This window comes from Dromiciops gliroides, chromosome 5, assembly GCF_019393635.1.
Source record: "Dromiciops gliroides isolate mDroGli1 chromosome 5, mDroGli1.pri, whole genome shotgun sequence".
Classification (NCBI taxonomy): Eukaryota; Metazoa; Chordata; class Mammalia; order Microbiotheria; family Microbiotheriidae; genus Dromiciops; species Dromiciops gliroides.
In genome coordinates this window covers 65110030-65134012 of record NC_057865.1, presented here as the reverse complement: position 1 = coordinate 65134012, position 23983 = coordinate 65110030, and the positions used below count along the sequence as shown (strand labels likewise).

The following is a 23983-nucleotide window of genomic DNA, read 5'->3' as shown; positions in this document are numbered from 1 at the left end:
AAAAACATTCACCAAACATTTTGGAAAACTGATCAATTTATTTTGTGTTCCCTTTTTAAAATAAGTCTAAGGACTAGAGCATAAATTTTGGCATTATTTCTTTGTCTTGCACTTTTTACTTAAAAACAAACTCTCTTCTCTTTTCCAATCTTATCTCTTCTTGTCTTTCTGGATAAGAATGAAGACATGGTTTCTTTATGCATCCCATTAATAATGGCATCAAGTAATAAAGATCCAGATGGAACAAACTACAATTTCTAGTCAATGATATATTGCCTAGATAGCAAATTTCCTAGTCATGCAAAAGTAAACATTTTTAATGATTACTAAAAGAGATACAAAAAAGTCTATGTTCAGTATAAACCTAGTATAAGACATTTCTATTTTTAATATAGATTAAGTTGTAGGCTGAAAACCTGGAAAACAAATTCAAAATTAAATTAAAGCATTCAACCAGATATAAATGTAAACTCCACTCTAAAGGCACATTTATAGAAGTAAAACTGAAAATACCTCAGTGCTTGGAGCTTCATGTTCAGGGGCTGCTTCTCGATGCTGATTCTGAGAAATTGATGCACTTAGAGGTACAGATGAGCTTTTCGGTGAATGGAAGGCATTGATGAGATGACTCAAAGGAACAGTAACCTGAATCAAATTAAAGATTTATAGTGGTGTGTGGTTTTTTCCATTAGATAATTTTTTAAATTCCCTTATATAATCCAACCTGCCTTCATAAACCAAAGCATTTTCACACTTTAAGAAAGTTTGTTTTCTTGCTAATTAAAAGATATTAATTTTTTTCTTCCCTAATTTTTTTAAGTGAGGCAATTGGGGTTAAGTGACTTGCCCAGGGTGAATCCAGGGCCGGTGCTCTATCCACTGCGCCACCTAGCTGCCCCTTTTCTTCCCTAATTTTATAAACTATGTGAGAACTTCATATGAGAAAAAACATGGAGAACGTAGTTCCTTAAGAGCAAGGGCATTTCACTTGGTTTTTTATGCCCTGCTCATAAATGCTTACTGAATTGAACTGTGTACAACTAGGATCCAGTAGACATAATATATGTGTATGTATACACACATATGTATACATGTCTTTGTATGAATGTGCATATAGAAATATGTATATACATAAGTATACATGAAAATACAATTATCCTAAGTTTCACTGCCTTTCCCTTTGCATCATAATTATGTCAGGGTCTCACATGTAAGCCTATTAAGATAGTCTTTATTACTGTAAGGAAAAAAAATGTAGTATATCAGATTGGAGGGGAGTGTGTCAGAACATCTGGACTCTATTCTGAGACATGCCAATAAACAAGTGTGTGACATTAGAAATCTTGAGAGATAAATTTTACTCTCAATCCCAGTTTCCTCATCTGAGGAAAGTTCTTAAATCCTACAATTCTATTGTTAGCACACAATTTTACCAAACCCATTTAGAATATAGGCTTATATTCTGCAAAAATCAGGCCATACTATTATAGAAAGGTTACTAATGATATAGACTTTCACCTTCCTCTATATATCTATATGTAATAAGAGGCAGTGCAGCCTAGTGGTTATCTAGATCAGGGCTTCTAAACTTTTTCCACTTGCCAATCACTTTTTGCCTGAGAAATTTTTACATAACCAAAAGTATACAAGTATATAAAAATAGGTATTCATAATCATTTACTGTTGCCCAAATGTTTCACAACCCCACATTAAGTTAGGTGGACCCCATATGAGGATAAGAAGCTTTCATCTAAACAACCTTGAAGCCACTAAAACCTGGGTTCAAGTTTTGACATACTAGCAGTGACCACAAGAAAGTCACTTAAAATTTCAGTACCCCAAGTAACTTTCTCCAACTGCATGTAACGATTGGAATGACGCCACCTGCTGGAGAGTTACTGTAGGAAAGCTCCACCATGAGGAGAAGTCCTCTGAGGGCAAGGCCATGCAGCTTTTCTTTGGCATCAGGAAGTGAGGTTTGGTTGTGGGAGGAAGAAGGGACAAGGCTGGTGGAGAGTGGAACTAGAAATGTGCTCTCCCTTTGAGAGATAGATAGATGAATCTAGGCTTTTCTCTCTCTCTTCACCAAATTCTTAATCTCCTTAATAAATGCTTAAAAGTCTAACTCTTGCTAAAGCTTATGACGACCACTCATCAGATATTTTGGGACAGACTAGCTAGAATTTTAGGCCCCTTACATGCAAATTACACAAAAGTTGTAGTTGTTGCATCCAGCGGAGGAAATCCTTACACAGATAAAAATCAAAGATGAACAGAAAACTGATAGATACACTCTCTGGTACAGTTATTCCATACCACTTCATTCATTCATTCATTTATTTATTTTGCAGAGCAATGAGGGTTAAGTGACTTGCCCAGAGTCACACAGCTAGTATGTGTCAAGTGTCTGAGGTCACATTTGAACTCAGGTCTTCCTCAATCCAGGGCTGGTGCTTTATCCACTGTACCACCTAGCTGCCTTTAGAAAGAACTAAGGTAATGAATTAGAGCTTAAAAGCTTTTACTGCCCTGTTCAATAAACCACATCTTACTCAATTTTAAGCCATAATTGATAACAAAAACGCCTTACTAAATGCAATCATATCATTACATCAAGAAATAACACCCTTCTCAATAACTGAAATATGTGATGTAAGTTTATGATAGTCATTTGGGGATTTGAGAAAAATGCTAACAAAAAGCTTCTTAATACATGACTTCTAAAAAATATTTTATTTTTCTTATAACCTTGAGTACAAAATCAAAATAATAAGCTACCTCCTCTGGCTGTCAAAAAGTTTCATTCCCAGGGGCGGCTAGGTGGCGCAGTGGATAAAGCATCCCTAGATTCAGGAGTACCTGAGTTCAAATCCGGCCTCAGACACTTGACACTTACTAGCTGTGTGAACCTGGGCAAGTCACTTAAGCCTCATTGCCCCGCAAAAAAAAAAAAAAAAAAAGTTTCATTCCTTTTTAACCAGAATTTACTTTCCTTAACAGCGATCTGGATGTTTCCTCTCTTTCTAGCCCTTGAATGAATAAAAAATTAAAGTTCAATGTAGTCTTCTAAGGTCTGCAGAAAGTCAACGTTTATAAAAATATGGAGCTACCCATCCCCCTAACCAAAAAACGACAGTGCTTAAAAACATATGAACAGTAAGATCTCAAAATCTTAGGTATTTTTGAGTGCCCGTCAAGAATTTTAAGTAAACGTTACCATATATCTTAAAACAGAGGTTCTTATTTTGTGTGTGTGTTGTGGACCCCTTTGGCAGTTTGGTGAAGCCTATATACCTTCTTCGGAAAGTCTCCAAAACATAAAATTTGCGGGATTACAAAGGAAGCCAAATATATTAAAACAAGTATCTATCAAAATAATTTTTAGACAGGTTCCCGGGCCGCAGGTTAAGAACCCCTTTAAAAGGTTCCTGATACCAAACTGGAACAATTTCGGATCCGACATGGGTAAGGCCGGTGTTTTCACTCCCGACACCTGGGTTTTCGAAAGCCGGGTTCCGGACCTGTGGGACCTCGGACCCTGGCCAAGTCAGCTAGCCTCAGTCTCGGATTCCTCACTGGTAAAGTGGGAACGCCAAGGCGAGGCCCACGCCCACCCAGCCAGGGGCTCGGCCGCTGCTAAAGCGCTACCTAACGGTGGGCTGGGGGGCCGGGCCGGATTCGTGTTTGTTTTGCCCACAGCTGCCTCCCCTTCTAAAAGGGGAGCTCTGTCCCCCGGAAATAGACCCCCCCCAGCGCAGGAAGACTTGGACGGGCGCAGAGCGGCCCCGCCCTCGAAGGCGGGCCCCCGAGCCCGGGGTCCCGGAGCCGGGTGTTTCTGGGGGGAGGGGGGCATCGCCTCTCCCGGCAGCCCAGAGCCCGACGGACCGAGGGGCGCCGGGACCCAGGCTGAGGACAGGGACCGAGGGAAGCAGAAAGGACCCCACCGGCCTCACCTGGGGCTGCACCGTGCTCGATAAAGAGAACATCTCTCCGGGGCTCGCAGCTACCTCACCCGCCGGCTCTGCCCCTCTCTCCTCGGCCGGGGAGGCGCTGAGCCCGCTTCTCTCTTTCCCTCCCCGTCTCGCTCGCTCGCCCGCCCGCTCTCTCCCTCCTTCCTTCCACAGATGGAAAATGGCCTCCTCGCCCAGCGGCCTCCGCAACGACAGCACTGCCCCGGAAGTCGGGGCCTGGCGGGAGAGCGCTTCCGGGGCACAGGGCGGGCCGCGCCATCCGGCGTTGGGGTGCCGGGATCGCTCGCTTCCCTGCGCCTTTCTCTCCCTGGTCTCCTTCGTCTCCTCCTGCACTTCTCTTTAATTCGTTCCCGTCCGCTCCCCTCCTGCCCTCGCCCTCCTCTTCCCCTTCTCTCTTCCCGTAGTCTTCCTCTCCCACACTTTCCCCTTCCTTTCATTTATTTTCTCCTCCCCTTACTCTCTATCTTCTTAATAAGGACTAAGAACTAGGGTTTATATAATTCGCTGGTTACTGCTTTACAAATGTTTACATTTTATCCTCACAGTAACCCAGAGAGGTGAGTTACCGAGGAAGACCCGAGACTGGGACGTTAAGTGACTTCCCCGGGATCACGCAGCGAACCAGGATCCAAGGCTGAATTTGAATTTCAGCCTTCCTAACCCCAAGCCCAAAGTTCTACCCATCGCACCCAACTTGTGTTCCTATTCTTCCTCTCCTCTTTCCCGTTCCCTGATTTTTCCTTCCCTTTCTCTTTACTTCGTCCCTTATTCCCCCTTTTCCTCCTTCCTTTTTTTGTTTTGTTTTGTTTTGCAGGGCAATGGGGGTTAAGTGACTTGCCCAGGGTCACACAGCTAGTAAGTGTCAAGTGTCTGAGGCGGATTGAACTCAGGTACTCCTGAATCCAGGGCCGGGTGCTTTATCCACTGCGCCACCTAGGCCGCCCCCCTCCTTTTAAAAAATTATTATCATTATTATTATTATTATTATTTTAGTGAGGCAGTTGGGGTTAAGTGACTTGCCCAGGGTCACACAGCTAGTAAGTGTTAAATGTCTGAGGTCGGATTTGAATTCAGGTCCTCCTGACTCCAAGGCCGGGGCTCTATCCACTGCGCCACCTAGCCGCCCCCCTCCTTCCTTTCTACTCCACATTCTTCCCCACCCCTTTCTTCCAACTCTCTTTACCCATTAAAAGATCCCCCCCCCCCCAAAAAAAAACAACACACACACATCAGAACTGTCTAACCAGTGCAAGGCAGGAAAAAAGGAAATAGGAGACCCGTCAAATAAAAGTTATTTTCAGTCTTTGTGATCTTTCACATGTAGCCCCTGACAAACCAGCCCTTAGGGAGAGAGCATAAGAACCTCTTACCTCAAATTTTTTAAAGTTCCTTATACAGGAACATAGATTTAGTCCAACTACTGACACGGACTGGATCTGTGACCCAGGGGAAAGTCAGTTAACCTCAAAGCTCTAGATAACTCTGGGAATATAAATTAAAGAGAAGGCAGCAACCTTCTTTGGTAAAGGTAGTTTTCTCACCTGAGTGTTGTTTGCCCCAATGAAATTACAATTCCAGTCCCTGTCCCATAAAGATTTACAGCTGGAAGAGACCTTGAAGGCTATCTTGGCCAACCCCCCTGACTTACAGATAAGGAAACTGAGACACAGAAGTGACATGATAAAGGTCACATAGGTAGAAAGTAGCAGAGGATGATCTCCATTCTATTTACTTTCTTTTCCTCCATCCCCTTCATTTCCTGTCTTCAGTTCAATGCAACAAATTCTTATTAAAAGCCTAATATGCAAATCCCTTCACTAATGTCCTGGTTTTGACCCCTGGTATGGAGTTGACCTTGGTTTCTCAAAAGCAATGTCAGTAAAGTATAAGCCCTGTGCAAGTTCTGCCAAGCTGCAGAGGCTTCAGGGACAGGCCTGATAATGGACTTTGTCCTAGGAAGACCAAGATAGCTAAGTCTGGTGCTATTTTTGTGACAAATAAATGGAAGCATGTGAACTATGCCAAAGTATAATTGATTTGATCCAGAACCAGTTGAATGGTCTTCCCCAAAGAGTAGTCATTACTCTCAGGCTGTCAACTTGGAAGGAGTTCTCCAGTCGAATGCCCCCCCAAAATCTAGGCTATTGATATCCGTGCTATTATTTATTTTTTTTTATGAGTGACTTGGATGAAGATATAAATGGCATGCTTAAGCTGGAAGTGATAGCTAACACATTTCATTGACCAAGTCAGTATCCAAAAAAATCCTGACATGCTAGAAGTTAGGCTGAGTATTTAACTGTAATACAGATAAACTCAGAGTTGGATTTTTTTTTTGCGGGGGGGGGGGGGGCAATGGGTGTTACAGGACTTGCCCCAGGGTCACACAGCTATTACGTGTCAAGTGTCTGAGGCCGGATTTGAACTCAGGTCCTCCTGACTCCAGGGCCCAGTGCTTATTCATTGCGCACCTAGCTGCCCAGATTTTTTTTTTTTTAATCAATTTTACAAGCCCCATGGAACAGCCACTTTTGAAAAGAGGGGGCTCTATTTAGTTCAGTGTGACCTTAACAATATGATATGACATCCCTAAAAATTGGATGCAGTCGTAGGCTAAATAGAGAGACATCATATCCAGGTCTAGGGAATGTGTAATTTAAGATTCTACATGTGGATTCTAATGTGCTCCCCAGTTTGGGGGAAACTGACTAAAAATCACTGATAAAACGAGTTTAGGTTTTTAAGGGTTTATTGGAAAATAGAAAGAAAAAGATTGAGAACAGAATTCTAACAGTCTGCATTCCTATCTTTCCTCAAATCTCCTGTGAAGTCCTCTGCCGCCACCACCATCAAGTCCGGAAGCCAAAAAGGCCCGCGCTCTCTGCGCAGGCTCCCTTTCCTCCTTCCTGTCTCCTCCCAGACCATAGGAGGCTCCTCCAGTGATTGGCTGGTAGACTTGATAGACAAGCACCCATGAGCAAGCGTCACTTTTCCTGACGCCAAGGAAAGCCACACTGCCTCTGAGGCATTTTCCTCATGGTGGAGCTCTCCACAGCAAGTCTCCAGTAGGTGGCGTCATTCCAATCATTACAGGAAGTAACAATCCCACTATATTCTCTGGTCCAACTACTTCTGGAGTATTGTGTTCAGTTCTAGGCACCATGTTTTTTGGAAGGACATTGGTAAATTGGAGATTATCTGGAAGAAGTTGATCAGGAGAGTGAAGGGCCTTCAGATTACACTATGTGAGCACTGGTCAACCTGGGAATATTCAGTGTGGAAAAGGGAAGACTCAGAGATATGATACCTGTCTTCAAGTTTTGAAACAATGACTCATAGAGAGAGAAGACTAGTTCTGCTTGTCCCAGAGAGCAGAAATAGCAGCAATGGATAGAAGATAATTAGATAAATTCAGGCTTGATATAAGGAAACTTTCTGAACAATTACAGCTGTCCAAAAATGATAAAGATGGCAAAATATCAAAATACCATTGGCTGGATCTGTGAAAATATCAATATACTGTTGGTGGAACAGTGAATTGGTCCAATTATTCTGGAAATTAATTTGGAATTATGCTAATGTCCATACCCTTTGAACCAGAAATTTCCACTGCTAGTCCTATATTCCAAAGAGCTCGAAGATCAAAAATAGCAGCACTTTTTGCAGTAGCAAAGAACTGGAAGCAAAATAGATGCCCAAAAATTGGGCAATGGCTAAACAAACTATGGATCATGAATGTAATATAATATTTCTGTCCTCTAAAAATTGATGACCAGGGGGCAGCTAGGTGGCGCAGTGGATAGAGCACTGGCCCTGGAGTCAGGAGTGCCTGAGTTCAAATCCGGCCTCAGACACTTAACGCTTACTAGCTGTGTGACCCTGGGCAAGTCTAAAAAAAAAAAATGATGGCTAGGAAGAATACTGGGAGGCAAGGCAGTTATATGAACTGATACAAAGTAAAGCAAACAGAAACAGCAAAACAAACACAATAAGATTGTGTTTCCCTTCTTTACAGAGGATGAAGCCTATGAAAGTGTGACACAACATATACTATCAGCTTCATGATGTGGTGGTTGATTTTGCTAGATGGTCTTTTCCCCTCTTTATTTTTTATTCCTTATTATATGGAATGGCTCTCAAGGTATTGGGGGAGAGGAGAGGAGGCATATGCTGAGAAGTGAAGGTGATATAAAAGACCATCACTCAAAACTCTTATTCTTGAATGGCAGTATTCTGAGCCACACTGCTGGTCAACAGTGATCCTTGGTGATACTAAAATTACGGTTTTTAGATTGATAGAACTGAGATTCCATGAACCTGAATGTCTTCACTCTGTTGTCTTCTTTTGAATATGTATGTTAACTTCAATTCCAATCATTAAAATAAATAATTCTGGGCAAAATCAAACAAATTACAACTATCCAAAAGTGGAATCATGTCCTGGGAGGTAGTGACTTCACTACCCTCCCTCACTGGATGACTACTTGTTAGACACATTGCAAAGAAGAATCTTGTTCATCCACATATTTGACTAGTGTTAAGGGCTAAAATTCTAGCTCGTCTGTCTAAATATCTAATGAGTGGTCGCCAATAAATTATAAGCTTAGCAAGAGTAGACTTTTAAGCATTATTAAGGAGAATAAGAATTTGGTAAAGAGAGAGAGAAAGGCCTAGATTCCTATCTATTAAAGGGAGAGCACATTTCTAGCTCCCTTCTCCGCCAGAGTCCAGAGGAAAGAGCCCGAGAGCGAGCGCCAGTGTCTTCCTTCCTCCTCCCACTAGCCCGCGTCACTTCCTGACGCCAAAGAAAAGACTCCTGGTCTTGCCCTCAAAGACCTTCGCTTCATGGGCAGAACTCTTCTACAGTAAGTCTCCAGCAGGTGGCGTCATTCCAATCATTACACTAGAGAACCTCTAAGCTCCTCATTAAATCTGAAATTTATGATATGTTTCCAACCTTATTCATACACTTCCCTTAACCCTGAGTTTCAGCTAGTTGGATAACTTGTGGTTCCCCTATATTCCATTACCTACCACCATTTCCTACCATGTTTTTTTTTAGAAATTTTATTTAGAATTTTCCCCAAGTTACATGTAAAAAAAGAAAAAAAAACAAATTTTTTCACATTTCAAAAAAACTTTGTATTCTGAATTTTCTTCCTCCCTCCTCAACCCTCCCTACTCAATCAAACAATTCAATATAAGTCATACATGTGCAGTTATGCAAAACATCTTCACATTAGTCAAAGTTCTGAAAGAACATAGACAACTTTAGAAAGAGGAACTAACAAAATTTTTCTGTATTCAAATACTATCAGTTCTTCTCTCTATTGATGATTTGCATTTTCATACATCCTTCTAATAGCACTCCTGCTCATCATTTTTTCACAGTTACTATTGCTAATGTATTACCCTCCATTCCTATCTCCCTCCCCTTGATATTTATTCTATTTTCTATATCTTTCACCCTATCCCTCCTCAAAGTGTTTGCTTTTTACTGCCCCTCCCCCATCTGCCCTCCCTTCCTTCACTCTTACTCCCCTCTTCCCCTTCCCCTCCCCACTTTCCCTCAGGGCAAATATATTACTATACCCACTTGAGATCTATGTTATTCACTCTTTGAACCAATTCTGATGAAAGTAAGGCTCACTCACCCCTCCCTCCTTCCCCATCTTCCCCTCTACTCATAAGCTTTATCTTGTTTCTCTCATGTGAGCTACTTCTACCCCATCTACCTCTCCCTCTTTTCGTTCTTCCAGTGCATTCCTCTTACCCCTTAATCTTCTTTTTTTTTGGCAGGACAATGAGGGTTAAGTAACTTGCCCAGGGTCACCAAGCTAGTACGTGTGGGGTCTGAGGTCAGATTTGAAACTCAGGTCCTCCTGAATCCAGGACTGGTGCTTTATCCCACTGCACACCTAGCTGCCCCCACCTTAACTTTTTTTTCTGATAAAAGTATTTTATTTTTTTCCAGTTTACACTGTAAGATAGTTTCAACATTTGTTTATCGAGCTTTCAAATTTCAGATTTTTCTCCCTCCCTCCCCCTCCCTCACCCCTCCCCTAGACAGCAGGTAATCTGATCTAGGTTATATGTATAATAACATTAAACATATTTCTGCATTAGTTATGTTATAAGAGAAAAATCAGAGCAATGAAGAAAAAACTCAAAATAGAATAACAAGAGCACCAAAAACAAAAGAAATAGTATGGTTCATTCAGCATCTATACTCCACAGTTTGTTTTTTCCTGGATTTGGAGATCCTCTTCCATCATGAGCCCCCTGGAACTCTTCTGTACCATTGCATTGGTGAGAAGAATATAGTCCATCACAGTAGATCAACACACAATGTTGATGATACTGTGTATAATGTTCTTCTGGTTCTGCTCATCTCACTCATCATCAGCCCATGCAAGACCCTCCAGGTTTCTCTGAACTCCTCCTGCTCGTCGTTTCTTACAGCACAATAGTATTCTATTATATTCATATACCACAACTAGTCCAGCCATTCCCCAATTGATGGGCATCCCCTCAACTTCCAATTCCTTGCCACCACATAAAAAGCAGCTATAAATATTTTTGTACATGTGGGTCCTTTTCCCTTTTCCATGATCTCTTTGGGAAAAAGACCCAAAAGAGGTATTGCTGGGTCAAAGGGTATTAACAGCTTTATAGCCCTTTGGGATAGTTCCAAACTGCTCTCCAGAAGGTGGATCAGTTCACAGCTCCACCAACAATGCATTAGTGTTCCAATTTTTCCACAGCTTCTCCAACATTTATTATTTTCATTTTTTGTCATTTTAGCCAATCTGATAGCTGTCAGGTGATACCTCAGAGTTGTTTTAATTTGCATCTCTCTAATCATAGTGATTTAGAGCATTTTTCATATGGGAATAGAAGCTTTGATTTTCTTCATCAGAAAACTGGCCTGTTCATATCCTTTGACATTTTTCAATTGAGATTGACTTGGATTCTAATAATTTGACTTTAGTTCCCTATATATTTAGAAATGAGGCCTTTATCAGAAGTGCTGGCCATAAAAAATGTTCCCAGCTTTTCTGCCTCCTTCTAATTTGGATGCATTGCTTCTCTTTGTACAGAAACTTTTTAATTTAGTGTAATCAAATACATCCATTTGCATTCATAATATTCTCTATCTCTTGTGTTGGTCAAAACTGTTCTCCTTTCCCAAGATCTGAGAGGTAGACTATTCCTTCTCTCCTAATTTACCTATGGTGTCAACTCTTATGCTCTAAATCATGTCTCATTTTGACTTTATTCTAGTATGAGGTGTAAGATGCTTGGTCTATGCCTAATTTCTGCCATACTATCTTCCAGTTTTCCCAGCAGTTTTTGTCAAATACTGAGTTCCTATCCAGAAGCCTAGAGTCTTAGGGTTTATCAACCACTACATTAGTATCATTTACTACTGTGTCTCCTGTGCCTAGCCTATTCCTACTTCCTATTCCACTCTTATTCTTAGCCGTACCTGATAGTTTATGTACTGCTGCTTTATAGTAAAGCTCCAGATTTGGTACAGCTAACCCACCTTCCTTGTGCATTTTTTTTTCATTATTTCCCCTTGATATTCTTTTGGCTTTTTGTTTTTCCAGATGAATTTTGTTATTATTTTTTCTAGCTCTATAAAATAATTTTTAGGTAGTTGATGGCCTATGGCACTAAATAAGTACAACGTAATTTAGTATAGCAATGTCATTTTACTATATTAGCTCTGCCTATCCATGAGCTATTGATATCTTTCCAATTATTTAGATCTGATTTGATTTGTATGAACAGTGTTTGGTAATTGTGTTCATAGAGTTCTGGGTTTGTTCTTTGGCAAGTAGACTCCTAAGTATTTTATATTATCTACTGTTACTTTTACAGGGAATTTCTCTTTCTATCTCTTGCTGCTGGACTTTGTTGGTCATGTATAGAAAACGCTGATGATTTATGTGAATTTATTTTATATCCTGCTACTTTGCTAAAGTTGTTAATTGTTTCAAGTAATTTTTGAATTGATTCTCTAGAATTCTCTAAGTATACCATCATATCATCTGCAAAGAGTGATAGTTTTGTTTCCTCCTTGCCTATTCTAATTCCTTTAATTCCTTTTTCTTCTCTGATTGCTAAAACTAACATTTCTAGTACAATATTAAATAATAGGGGTGATAATGGACATCCCTGTTTCACCCCTGATCTTATTGGGAAGGCCTGTAACTTATCTCCATTGCATATAATGCTTGCTGATGGTTTTAGGTAGATATTGCTTATTATTTTAAGGAAAGCTCCACCTATTCCTAAGCTCTCTAGTGGTTTTTATTAGGAATGGGTGCTGTATTTTGTCAAAAGCTTGCTCTCCATCTATTGAGATAATCATATGATTTTGGTTAGTTTTCTTATTGATGTGGTTGATTACGTTAATAGTTTTCCTAATGTTGAACCAGCCCTGCATTCCTGGTATAAATCCCACCTGGTCATAGTGTATTATCCTGGTGATCACTTGCTGTAATCTCCTTGCTAATATCTTATTTAAGATTTTAGCATCAATATTCATTAGGGAAATTGCTCTATAAATTTCTTTCTCTGTTTTTGCTTTGCCTGGTTTTGGTATCACCACCATATTTGTATCATAAAACGAATTTTATAGAACTCCTTCTTCACCTATTTTTCCAAATAATTTGTATAATATTGGAATTAATTGTTCTTTAAATGCTTGGTAAAATTCACCTGTAAACCCATCTGGCCCTGGGGATTTTTTCTTAGGGAGTTCATTAATGGCTTATTCAATTTCTTTTTCTATTATGGGCTTATTTAAGGATTTTATTTCCTCTTCAGTTAACCTGGGCAGTTTGTATTTTTGTAAATATTTATCCATTTGATTTAGATTGTCAAATTTATTGGCATGCAGTTGGGCAAAATAATTCCTAATTATTGATTTAATTTCCACTTCATGGTGGTAACATCACCCTTTTCATTTTTGATATGGTAATGTGGTTTTTTCTTTTCTTTTTTAAAATCAAACTAACCAATATTTTATCTATTTTATTGGTTTTCTTCATAAAACCAGCTCTTAGTTTTATTGATTAATTCTATAGTTTTTTTTGCTTTCAATCTTATTAATTTCTCCTTTAATTGTTAGGATCTCTAGTTTAGTATCTAATTGGGGATTTCTAATTTGTTCTTTTTCTAGCTTTTTAAGTTGCATGCCCAATTCATTAATCTCCTCTTTCTCTTTTTTATTCATGTAAGCAGTTAGAGCTATAAATTTTCCCCTAAGCACTGCTTTGGCTGCATCCCATAGATTTTGGTATGTTGTCTCATTATTGTCATTGTCTTGGATATAGTTATTGATTGTTTCTATGATTTGTTGTTTGACCCTTTCATTCTTTAGAATGAAATTATTTAGTTTCCAATTGATTTTCATTCTACTTTTTCATGGCTCTTTCTTACATGTAATTTTTATTGCATCACGATCTGAGAAGGATGCATTTACTATTTCTGCCTTTCTATATTTGACTATAATGTTTTTGTTCCCTAATACATGGTCAATTTTTGAAAATGTGCCATGTACTGCTGAGAAAAAGGTATATTCCTTTCTATCCCCATTCAATTTTCTCCAGACATCTACCATGTCTAACTTTTCTAGTAATCTATTTACCTCTTTCACTTCTTTCTTATTTATTTTTCGGCTAGGTTTACCTAATTCGAAAGGAGGAGATTCAGATCCCCCACTAGTATAGTATTACTGTCTAATTCCTCTTGTAACTCATTTAACTTCTCCTCTAAGAATTTGGATGCTATACCACTTGGTGCATACATATTTAATATTGATATTGCTTCATTATCTATAGTACATTGTAGCAAGATGTAGTTTCCTTCCTTATCTCTTTTAATGAGACCTATTTTTGCCTGTGCTTTGTCTGAGATAAGGATTGCTACCCCTGCTTTTTTTACTTTAGCTGAAGCATAATATATTCTGCTCCAGCCTTTTCCCTTTACTCTGTGTGTATCTCTCTGCTTCAAATGTGTTTCTTGTAAACAGCATATTGTAGGATTCTGGTTTGTAATCCACTCTGCAATTCACTTCCATTTTATAGCAGAGTTCATCCCGTTCACATTCACAGTTATTATTACTGTCTATTCCCCTCCATTCTATTTACCCCCTTTGTACTTTTTCGCCCTTCTTTCACCCATTCCTCCTCATCAACGTTTTACTTCTTACCCCTGCCTCCCCCGATCTGCCCTCCCTTTTTATCACCCCCCTCCCTTTTCTTTACCCTTTTCTCCCTTACTTTTGTCCTCCCTTCTATCAGTCCCCCCCTTTCCCTTTCCCTTTTGCTTCCCTAAAGAATGAGCTAAGTTTCTTTATCCCAATAAACGTATATTATTATTCCCTCTTTGAATCAAATATGATGAGGGTAAGGTTGGAACAATGTTCACCCCTCCTTTCTTTTCCCTCTATTGTAATAGGGTTTTTTTTTCACCTCTTCATATGATGTAATTCACCCCATTCTACCTCCCCTTTCCTCTTCTCCCCATTGTGAAAATATTTTTAAATGACTAGCCTAAATTTGGGGGGCTAATATGACTGGAGTACTTAATCTGGGACTGTTGACTAACTGGCTAGGCTATCTGACTGCATTTAATTCAATATGGGCCAATTATAAAGTTCCACCACACTGCTCCACTCCCAAATTGATAAGCAAAATATTAAGAAGCTCTTATCTAAATAATCAAAGCAGAGTTTATTTATGAGATACTATTTGAAATTAAGAATACAGGGAAATAAAATGTACAACCTGACTGCTTTCCTGCGGTCTCTTTCCACTGCTTCCCACCTGCTGCGCTTTGAACTTCTTGAATACAATAAGGGCCTTAGCTACCTCCGGCCTCAGGGCACTTTACACTTTCCCTGCTCAGCTACTTTCTTCTAACTCCTCTTAATCTTCACTTTCTCCAACCTGTACCCTGTGCTGACGCTCCTGTGCTCTCCGCTGCCTCCTGTTCAGTCTGTCTTCTGCCACCTTTGCTCCTAGTCCCACATTGCTCTTTGTCTCGTCAGCCACCGCTTGACCTCTTCTCAGCCTCTCTCCCGCCCCCCCCCTCCTTGTCCGAACCTCTTAGTCTTGTCCGCAGGCCTCCAATCCTCCTGTTAGCCCCTGTACTTTGTCAGGCTCTCTAATCTCCTCAGCCTCTCTCGTCTGCCCCCGTCTGACTGAACCCCTCTATCCTTGTCCGCCCCCCTTGCTGTCTAACTCCCAGGTCTATATATACCTTTTCTTCTCTCCACTCAAATCTCGGGGCTTCCTGCACCCCCATAGACCAAGCTAATCTGCAAGCCAGGGCTGCAGCTGCTGTGTGTGTGTGTGTGTGTGGGGGGGTGCTCGTGCAGCTCATGCCTCAGCACAGGCTATCCGGGATCTTTCAGATAGCTCCGATCAGGTCAGAGGGAGCTGGGGGCTTTTTTCTTCCCCCCAGCTGTCTGACCTCGCGTCTTGTATGGCCCACGGGGCTTTATGGCTCAGCTGAAGCAGAGGGGGAAGGGAAGAGACCCTGAAGGCCTAAGGCTTTCTAATCTCAGCCTAAAGGTAGGGTCCCCAAATCAAAATAAATTTCCACACCATAGACTCCCTTTTTAACCCCTTAATTTTCTTTGTATCATCACATCGAAGACAATTTATATTTAAACCCTCTATGTATAGTCCTTCTCTCTGCCCAAATACATTTATAGTTCTTAAGAGTTATGAGTATTATCTTCCTGTGTAGGGATGTAAACAGTTTAACCTAATTGAGTAACTTTTTTTCCCCTCTGTTTACCTTTTTAAACTTCTCTTGAATCTTGTATGTTAAGATTGAATTTTCTATTCAGTCCTGGTCTTTTCATAAAGTCCCTAATGTTATTGAATGTCCTTCTTTTCCCCTGAAAGAGAATGGTCAGTTTTTCTGAGTAATAGATTCTTGGCTGCAATCCAACCTCCTTTGCTTTCTGGAATATCATATTCCAAGCCTTGCGGTCCTTTAATGTTGAAGCTGCCAGGTCAGGAGCAATCCTGACTGGCTCCATGATATTTAAATTGCTTCTTTCTGGCTGCTTGGAGTATTTTCTCCTTCACCTGATAATTCTGGAATTTGGTTACAATATTTCTTGGAGTTTTCCTTATGGGGTCTCTTTCAGGAGGTGATCGGTGGATTCTTCCAATGATGATTTGATCCTCTGATTCTATAATATCAGCACAGTTCTCCTTAATAATTTCCTGGAATATGGTGTCTAGATTCTTTTTCTGATCATGGCTTTCAGGCAGTCCAGTGATTCTCAAATTGTGTCTCCTGGATCTGTTTTCCAGATCAGTTGTCTTTCCAATGGGGTATTTCACATTTTCTTCTATTTTTTCATTCTTTTGATTCTGCTTGAATGATTCCTGGTGTCTCATGGATTCCTTATCTTCCAGCTTTCCAATTTAAATTTTTTAGGCATTGTTTTCTTCAGTGAGATTATGCACCTTTTTTCCATTTGGCCAAATGAATTTTTTCAGGCATTGTTTTCTTCAATGGGATTATGCACCTTTTTTTCCATTTGGCCAGATGAATTTTTTAACGAATTGTTTTCTTCAGTCAATCTTTGTGCTTAATTTTCCAAGCTGCTGATTCTTTTTTCATAGCTTTCTTGTTTTGCTTTCATTTCTCTCCCCATTTTTTCTTCTACCTCTTTCAATTGATTTTAAAAATTCTTTTTGAGCTCTTCCAGGAAGGCTTTTTGTTCTTGAGACCAATTTACCTTCCCTCTTGAGAAGGCAATTTGAGAGTATTGTCCTCATCTGAGTTTGTGTTTGCCTCTTCCCTGTTGATACAGAAGCTCTCAATTGAGAGGGCTCTTTTTTGTGTCTTACTCATTATTGCAGCTTATTTATTTATTTTTTAAGTTGAGGTCTGCTCTGGGGGTACCAGGGTCCCTGCTTTGAGCTTCTTGTGCTGGGGTATAGGTGCTGTGTCACTGGCTTTTTATACTGAGGCCTTTATAGTGTGTGGAGTTCCCCCACCCTGCACATCTGATCCCAGCGTGCTGGGATCAGTGGGCCTAGTCACGTCTATCCTGTTCGTGGCCCTCCAGCTGGCAACCTACCCTCTGGGCTGGTGCAGGTGGATTTTTCCACTGTCCTGCTGCACCACCACGTTTTTGGGCCAGGATCCAGGGGCCTCAGTTGCTCGGCTGTTGCCCATAGCTTCCTGCTGACTTGCCCTGACCCCCCTCGGCGCGGCGCTGCCGCCTTGTGCTGCACCTCCCTTTTGACTGACCTTTCCTGAAGTCTTCTAAATTATCTCTGGTTGGAAGACTGTGTCTCTCTGTCTCTTTGCAGGTTCTGTAGTTTCAGAATCTGTCCAGAGGCTTGTTTAATGTTCTTTTTGAGGGAACAGAAGGAGAGCTCAGGCAGCTTGCTGATTCCTCTCTGCCATCTTGGCTCCGCCCCCCCTTAACTTTATTTTAAAGATGTCATCATGGGTCAGCTAGGTGACACAGTGGACAAAGCACCAGACCTGGACCCAGGAGGCCCCAAGCTCAAATCTGGCTCCAGACATAAGCTATCCCACACTGCCTGCCCCACAAAAAACAAGGATAAACAAAAAATAAATGCTTTACAGATATCATCCCTTCATATTCAATTCACACCTGTGCCCTCTAAGTATATTCCTTTCAGCTGCCCTAATACTGAGAAAGTTCTTATGAGTTACAAGTATTATCTTCCCATGTATCAATGTAAACAGTTTAACTTTTTAATATCCCTCATAATAAATGCTTTACAGATATCATCCCTTCATATTCAATTCACACCTGTGCCCTCTAAGTATATTCCTTTCAGCTGCCCTAATACTGAGAAAGTTCTTATGAGTTACAAGTATTATCTTCCCATGTATCAATGTAAACAGTTTAACTTTTTAATATCCCTCATTATTTCTTTTTCCTGTTTACCTTTTTATGCTTCTCTAGGGTCTTGTATTTGAAAGTCAAATTTTCTATTCAGTTCAGGTCTTTTCATCACAAATGCCTGAAAGTCCTCTTTTTTATGGAAGTCTCATTTTTCCCTGAAAGATTATACTCAGTTTTATTGGGTAGGTGATTTTTGCCTTCCAGAATATTGTATTCTATACCCTCTGATCCTTTAATGTAGATGCTGCTAGATCTTATGTTATTCTGACCGTAGCTCCACAGTATTTGAATTCCTTTTTTCTACCTGTTTGCAATATTTTCTCCTTGACCTGGAATCTCTGGAATTTGGCTACAATATTCCTGGAAGTTTTCCTTTTGGGATCTCTTTCAGGAGGTGATTGGTGGATTTTTTCAATTTCTATTTTACCTTCTGATTCTAGAATATCTGGGCAATTTTCCCTGACAATTTCTTGGAAGATGATGTCTAAACTCTTATTTTGATCATAGTTTTCAGGTAGTCCAATGATTTTCAAATTATCTCTCCTGGATCTATTTTCCAAGGAGATATTTCATATTGCCCTCTATTTTTTTATTCATTGGATTTGCTTTATTGTGTCTTGATTTCTCATAAAGTCCACTAGCTTCCATTTTTTCAATCCTAATTCTTAGACAATTATTTTCTTCAGAGAGCTTTTGTATCTCCTTTTCATTTGGTTTTTCAAGCTGTTGACTTTTTTCTCATGACTTTCCTGTACTGCTCTCATTTCACTTTCCATTTTATCCGTTTCCTCTCTAAATCTTCCCTCTCTCTTACTTTGTCTTCAAAGTCCTTTTTGAGTTTTTCCAGTCCTCAGGCAATCATATTTTTCTTGGAAGTTTTGGACGTAGGAGCTTTTAACTTTGTTATTATCTTCTTCTGAGGGTATATGTCTGGTCTACCCTACCCCCAAGAAGCTTTCTATGGTCTGCTTGCTTTCTCTGCCTAATCATCTTGACTGCTATTTCTTGGCTTTTAACTCTTCTAACATGTAGCATTGCTTCCACAGATGTACTGTCCCAAGCTACAGCGTGACCCAGGGGGTGATTAAGCTCATCCTCAGCCTGCCTGACCTATAAGTAACCATGGCCTGCTTTCTCTTTGACCAGGAAGCAGATGTCTGATTGAAATCTGATTCTCTATGGTTGGAAGCTTGCTGTTCCTGTGCCCCTCCCCAACTGGGTGGTCTGCTGGTGTGAGTTGCTTGCTGGTTCAGAACATGAGCACCCCACCCCAGTTCCCAGCAGAGACCTGCAGCTATTCCCCTCACAGTCTGCAAGCTGAGCTCAGAAGAGGCTCTGCTGAAGATTTGAGGCTCTGGAGGCATGGCCTGCCAGGGCTGGTTCTGTACCACACTGTGCTCTCTCTCTTGCCCTGAACATCAGGTGATCCCAGTCACCTAATTGAGATGTCTTTGGCTGTAAAATAGTCTCACTCTGTTTCTTTCTGTGGATTATGCTGCTCCCAGGAGTTGTCTTATGGCATTATTTTTGGAGTATGTGGACAGTTTGTTTGGGAGCATGGGAGAGTCACAGTCTTTCCACTGCCATCTTGGCTCTGCTCCCTACCATGTTTTAAATAGGCTATTTACTCATACTTGTGAATATTTCCTCACGTTACTCCCAGGTTCTTGGAGCCTGCACTCTAATACCATGACTTACTAGTGTGCTTGATTTTAACAGTCTGTCAGTTGACAGTTCTCAACAAAGGCATTTACTATAAATCAAACAACTGTGAGGTTTTACCTAACAATCAGCAAATTGGCACAGGTGATAAAATATGGGAATTGCCATTGTTGAAGGGCTTTGAGAAAAGTACACTAATATATTGTTAATTGATCCAACCATTCTGTAAAGCAACTTCAAATTATGCTAAGAAAGTGACAATTGTTTAGCCTTTGACCCAGAGATTACACTGCTAGGCCTACAACTCAAGGAGTTCAATGATACACCCCCATATACACCAAAATTTTATAGTAGCAAAGAATTATAAATGGAGTGGATCCTCAGGTATTGGTGAATGGCTACACAGGTTGTGCTACCTTAATGGAATGGAATATTACTCTCTCATAAGAAAGAATGAACATGATAAAGACAAAGAAGCATAAGTAAGACAAACTGATACCATGTGAAGTCAAGAAAACCAGAACTATACAAAATGATGACAGCTATGTAAGTGGAAGCAACAATGATAAAGAAACAATCAAGACTGAATTTGTAATTATGATAACCAAACTTAGTCCCAAAGAAGAAATATGAAAAGATATCTCCTTCAATTCCTTTGCCAAAACTGGAGTCCAAAAATCTGGAATATTGCATATAATGTGAGACTTTTTTGATATTTTGGTTAATTTTGTTGAACTTTTTTTGCTGTTTTCCCTTTTTTGTTTATTTTCAGAGGTGGTTGAGGGGGGCTACAATAGGAAATGTATATAATATAAAACCAAAAGATATCAATTAAAATGTATTTAAAAGAAAAAGCAAATCCCTTTACCAAGATGACATAATAAAAGGAAAAGTTATAAAATAACTCCCTCCACAAATCTGGGGCATATTCTCCCACACATGCACACCCATTTATTCCTATGCTCTCTGGTGTTTTTGTTTTGGGGGTTTTTTTTGGGGGGGGAGGTGGGGTTGGCAGGGCAATGGGGGTTAAGTGACTTACCCAGGGTCATACAGCTACTAAGTGTCAAGTGTCTGAGGCCGGATTTGAACTCAAGTACTCCTGAATCCAGGGCCAGTGCTTTATCCACTGCACCACCTAACCGCCCCTCTCTCTGGTGTTTTTGATAGGAAAGTATTGTATTTTGTCAAAGGCTTTTTCTGTATCTATTGAAATAATCATAAGATTTCTGTTGGCTTTGTTATTAATATGTTCAATTATGCTGATAATTTTCCTTATTGAACCAGCCCTGCATTCCTGGAATAATCATAGTATATGATCCTTGTGATATATTACTGTAATCTCCTTGCTAGTATTTTATTTAAAATTTTTATATCAATATTCATTAGGGATATTGGTCTATAGTTTTCTTTTTCTGTTTTCACTCTTCCTGGTTTAGGTATCAGCACAATGTTTATGTCCTAAAAGGAATCTGGCAGGTCTCCTTCACCTAGTTTTCCAAATAGTTTACATAGTATTGGGATTGATTGTTCTTTAAATGTTTGGTAGAATTTGCTTGTAAATCCATTTGGCCCTGGTGATTTTTTTTTCTTTTTTTTTTTTAACAGGGCAATGAGGGTTAAGTGACTTGCCCAGGGTCACACAGCCAGTAAGTATCAAGTGCCTGAGGCCAGATTTGAACTCAGATCCTCTTGAATCTAGGGCTGGTGCTCTATCCACTGCACCACCTAGCTGCCCCTTTTTTTCTTTTTTTTTGGTGATTTTTTTTCTTACAGAGCTCATTGATCACTTGTTCAATTTCTTTTTCCAAGGTTGGGTTAAATATTATATTTCCTCTACTCTTAATCTGGGCAATTTCTAGTTTTGTAAATATTCATCCTGTTAAGGGCTAAAATTCTAGCTAAACTGTCTAAAATATCTAATGAGTGGTCGCCAATAAATTATAAACTTTAGCAAGAGTTAGGCTTTTAAGCATTTATTAAGGAAAACAAGAATTTGGTAAAGAGAAAGGCCTAGATTCCTATCTATTAAAGGGAGAGCACATTTCTAGCTCCGCTCTCCACCCGAGTCCAGAGGAAAGAGCGCGAGACTGAGCGCCCAGTCCTCTCCTTCCTCCTCCACTAGCCCGCGTCACTCCTGATGCCAAAGAAAAGACTCCTGGTCTTGCCCCTCAGAGACCTTCACTTCATGGGCAGAACTCTTCTACAGTAAGTATCCAGCAGGGTGGCGTCATTCAATCGTTACAATCCATTTCATTTAGATTGTCAGATTTATGGCATATAACTGGACAAATAGCTCCTAATAATTGTTTTAATTTCCTCTTTACTGGTGGTGAATTCACCCTTTTGTTTTTGATACTAGGCAATTTGGTTTTATTCTCTTCCTTTTTAAAATCAAATTAATAATGGTTTCTCTATTTTATGTCTTTGTTTTTCATAAAAACAGCTTCTAATTTTATTATTAATTCTTCAATTATATCAATCTCCTTTAATTTTCAGGATTTCCAGTTTGGTGTTTCATTGGAGATTTTTAATTTCTTCTTTTTCTAGTTTAGCTGTATGCCTAATTCACTGATTTGCTCTTTCTCTGTTTTATTGATGTAACGAATTCAGATATAAATTCTCTCCTAATTATGCATTGGCTGCATCCATAAATTTTGACATGTTATCTCTGTTGTTGTTTTCTTTAATGAAATTGATTGTTTTATGATTTGTTCTTTGTTTTATTCTTTAGGATTAGATTATTTGGTTTCTAATTAATGTTTAACTTATCTTTCCACTGCCCTTTATTGAATGTGCCTTTATTGCATTATGTTCTAAAAATCTTACATTTGATAATTCTGCTTTTATTCACTTGGTTGTGAGGTTTTTAATGCCCTACTACATGGTCATTTTTTCTGTAGGTGCCATGTATTGCTAAGAAAAAGGTTTATTCCTTTCTATTCTCATTCAGTTTTCTCCAGAGATCTATCAAATCTAACTTCTCTAGAATTTCATTCACCTCCTTAACTTCTTTCTTGTTTATTTTCTGGTTAAATTTATCTAGTTCTGAGAGGGGAAAGTTGAGGTCCCCCACTAGTATAATTTTATTGTCTATTTCCTGCTCTAACTCATTTAACTTCTTTAAAATTTTTAGATGTTGTACCAATTGGAGCAGGAACTAATGTTTTTTAAGTCTTTGAATCACTAGCAACTAACATAGCTCCTTAAACACAGTAGCCTTTTGTTAAATGTTGGTAGAATTGTAGTAGAATAAACTATACTGAAAAGAAGCCCCTGGATCTTGCAAGTAAGAGGTCATTGATAACCTTCAGAGAGCCAGGATAAATGCTAGGTGTTACTTGAACTACATTTTAAAGCAAAAGAGCTTCTGAGAGGTAAAGGTGAGGAGGAAATGCATTCTAGCTATGTGGTAATGCAAGTATTCAAGGCATAGAGAGTGAAGATGGACTATTGTGTAAACAGGAGAACAATCCCTCTGGATCACAGAGTGTGTGTGTGGGGGGGATAACGTCAGATGAGACTAGAAAGGTTGGAGCCTGTTTGTGATGAGATTTAAAAGCTAAACAGAGGAGTTTATATTCTGTTTTAGAGGCAATAGGTAGTTGCTGGAATCAGGCTGTAGAGTCACATGATCAGATCTGTGCTTAAGGAAAATCACTTTTGCCCTAGTGTGGAGGATGGACCAAAGTAGAAACTTTAGACAAAGATAACTAGGTAGAGGTCTACTAAGGTTAAGATGGTGGACGTGTGTGAGTAAAGATTATCAGTCAGATCTGAGAGGATGTAGAAATGGCAATATTTAACAAACTACCACCTATATGTTTATTGAGGAAGAAGGGGGAGGCAGCAATAATATCGAAGTTATGAACCTGAGAGGTTAGAGTAATGGTGATGACTTCAACAGAAATAGATAAATACGGAAGAGGGGCAGGTTTGGGGACAATTCTATGAGTTCACTTTTGCATGTGTTGATTTTGAGATGTCTCTGGGATATCCAGGGTGGTATGTCCAGCAGGCAATTAATGATTCAGGACTGAAACTCAAGGATGGCCTGGAACACTGCTGTGGTTTGCCATTTCCTCCTCTGGCTCATTTTACAGATTAAGAAACTGAGGCAAAAAAGGGTTAAGTGATTCACACAGGGTCACACAGCTACTAAGTGACTGAGGCTGGATTTGAACTCAGGTCTTCCTGACTCCAGAACTATATGCTCAGTACACTGCCACACCTACTGCCCCTAAATTGAATTCATGGAGCTGCTGGAGTCATCAAGAAAGAGTCTAGAGAAAAAAGAAAAGGAGGGCATGGGGATAGAGCCTCGGGAAGCTTCATAACTAGGGGGCTCCTCTCCCCGATGGAAACTGAGAAGGAAAAGGGAGGAGAGGCAGGAAAGAGTTATGACACTAAAGGCTTTGTGGCC

The 23983-nt window shown here is 39.8% G+C and overlaps 1 protein-coding gene across 1 annotated transcript in view; it reads right to left on the bottom strand.

The window, feature by feature from the left end:
- Nucleotides 1-4180, bottom strand: part of YME1L1 (YME1 like 1 ATPase) — a 47398-nt gene extending 43218 nt beyond the window's left edge. Inside the window, exons 1-2 of the mRNA XM_043966628.1 lie at nucleotides 3954-4180; nucleotides 514-645 (exon numbers count right to left, since the gene is read on the bottom strand). Coding sequence (XP_043822563.1) covers nucleotides 514-645; nucleotides 3954-3986 — 165 coding nt within the window. The 5' untranslated portion in view covers nucleotides 3987-4180. The remainder of the gene's footprint in view (nucleotides 1-513; nucleotides 646-3953) is intronic.
- Nucleotides 4181-23983: the final 19803 nt, after the last annotated feature.